At 38.2% G+C, this 1,232-nt stretch overlaps 1 protein-coding gene across 1 annotated transcript in view; it reads left to right on the top strand.

Annotated features, from left to right (window-relative positions):
• The window catches only part of LOC107656819 (uncharacterized), a 26,263-nt gene that overhangs the window by 16,367 nt on the left and 8,664 nt on the right, over positions 1-1,232 (top strand). The window contains exon 4 of the mRNA XM_016444775.1: positions 169-304. Coding sequence (XP_016300261.1) covers positions 169-304 — 136 coding nt within the window. The remainder of the gene's footprint in view (positions 1-168; positions 305-1,232) is intronic.

Genomic DNA, 1,232 nt, shown 5'->3' with positions numbered 1-1,232 from the left:
TGCGTGTGTGTGTGTGTGTGTGCGTGTGTGTGTGCGTGTGTGTGTGTGTGTAGATAAGCAGACTTGATCTCTCACAGAAAATGTGAATGCACAGTGATTTTGTGCTGTCATTTGCTGCTTTGGCGCGTGATTATTTTGGTATAAATAATGTGAGCTATTGTGTTGTAGGTTCCAGAAGGAGTGCTAAATTCAGCGGCAGATGTGAGTGAACTGCAGATGGTTTCTCCCAATCACTTGGAGCAGCAGCCGGGAACAGTGAACGACAACAACAACCGTTCCCTCAACCGCAGTCTGTCCCATACAGGTGCTTAGTGTCTCTTTATCGTCCCACTGCCTCATTCTGTTTTCCCTTCCACATCACTCTCGCTTTCTCTCTCTCTCTCTCTCTCTCTCTCTCTCTCTCTCCCTCCTCTACTCTCTCCCCCAGATGGATTGTTTTCTTCATCGATGTTGTCAGATGAAGGAAGCTTTGGGGTCACTGGGTATTTTGGTGAAGCTGTGGAGTTCATTTGTCCCCTTTCTGAACCTATACATTGAGATTAATTAGTCTTTTCTAGGAACAGACAAAGGCTAAATTACTGTAATTCAAAAACAGTATAACAAGACTACCAGAGCTCCATTATGGTGTAGATTGCAGAAAAATGAATTTCCTCCTGTGTTCAAAGCACATGGAAGTAATTATAAAATGATATAATTGTTAAAAGAAGTTTTTTAATCTTAAATGAAACCTGTTTCAATGTAAACAATGTAAATAAATAACAATCCATTTAAAAACAGACGTGAGGCAATATAATGCCATTTGTTTTAGATGTCTCCTGAAACAACAGAAGGTGCATTTTGAACCTTTAATTTTTTATGCAAATGTATATGTGAAATAATAATAATAATGTGAAAATTATGTGAGGTTTCTCACTAAATAGGGACACAAGTGGCGCACTTTCTGTAGAAACTATGCAAATAAAATCAGGAAAAAAATCACAGACAGAACGTTTTGATGTTCTGTTTAGTGTGTAATGAATATTTACTTCTTAAAAACAAATATATGAAGTCACAATCTCATAATGAGAAGTCAAGATCTTAATGCAGTAAGGGGCACTTAAGAGGGACATTGGCTTTACACTAAGCTCTAAATCTCAAATCGCCCCCTTTCTTTAGCTTAGTCCAATTGTACCAGCTAGAGAATTTAAATGTTTCCATTTAACCTTCAAATAAGCACCAGGTCACTGAGCTGA

The sequence above is a fragment of the Sinocyclocheilus anshuiensis genome, unplaced genomic scaffold (assembly GCF_001515605.1).
Source record: "Sinocyclocheilus anshuiensis isolate Anshui unplaced genomic scaffold, SAMN03320099.WGS_v1.1 scaffold1136, whole genome shotgun sequence".
Classification (NCBI taxonomy): Eukaryota; Metazoa; Chordata; class Actinopteri; order Cypriniformes; family Cyprinidae; genus Sinocyclocheilus; species Sinocyclocheilus anshuiensis.
This window is presented reverse-complemented; position numbering and strand designations above follow the sequence as displayed.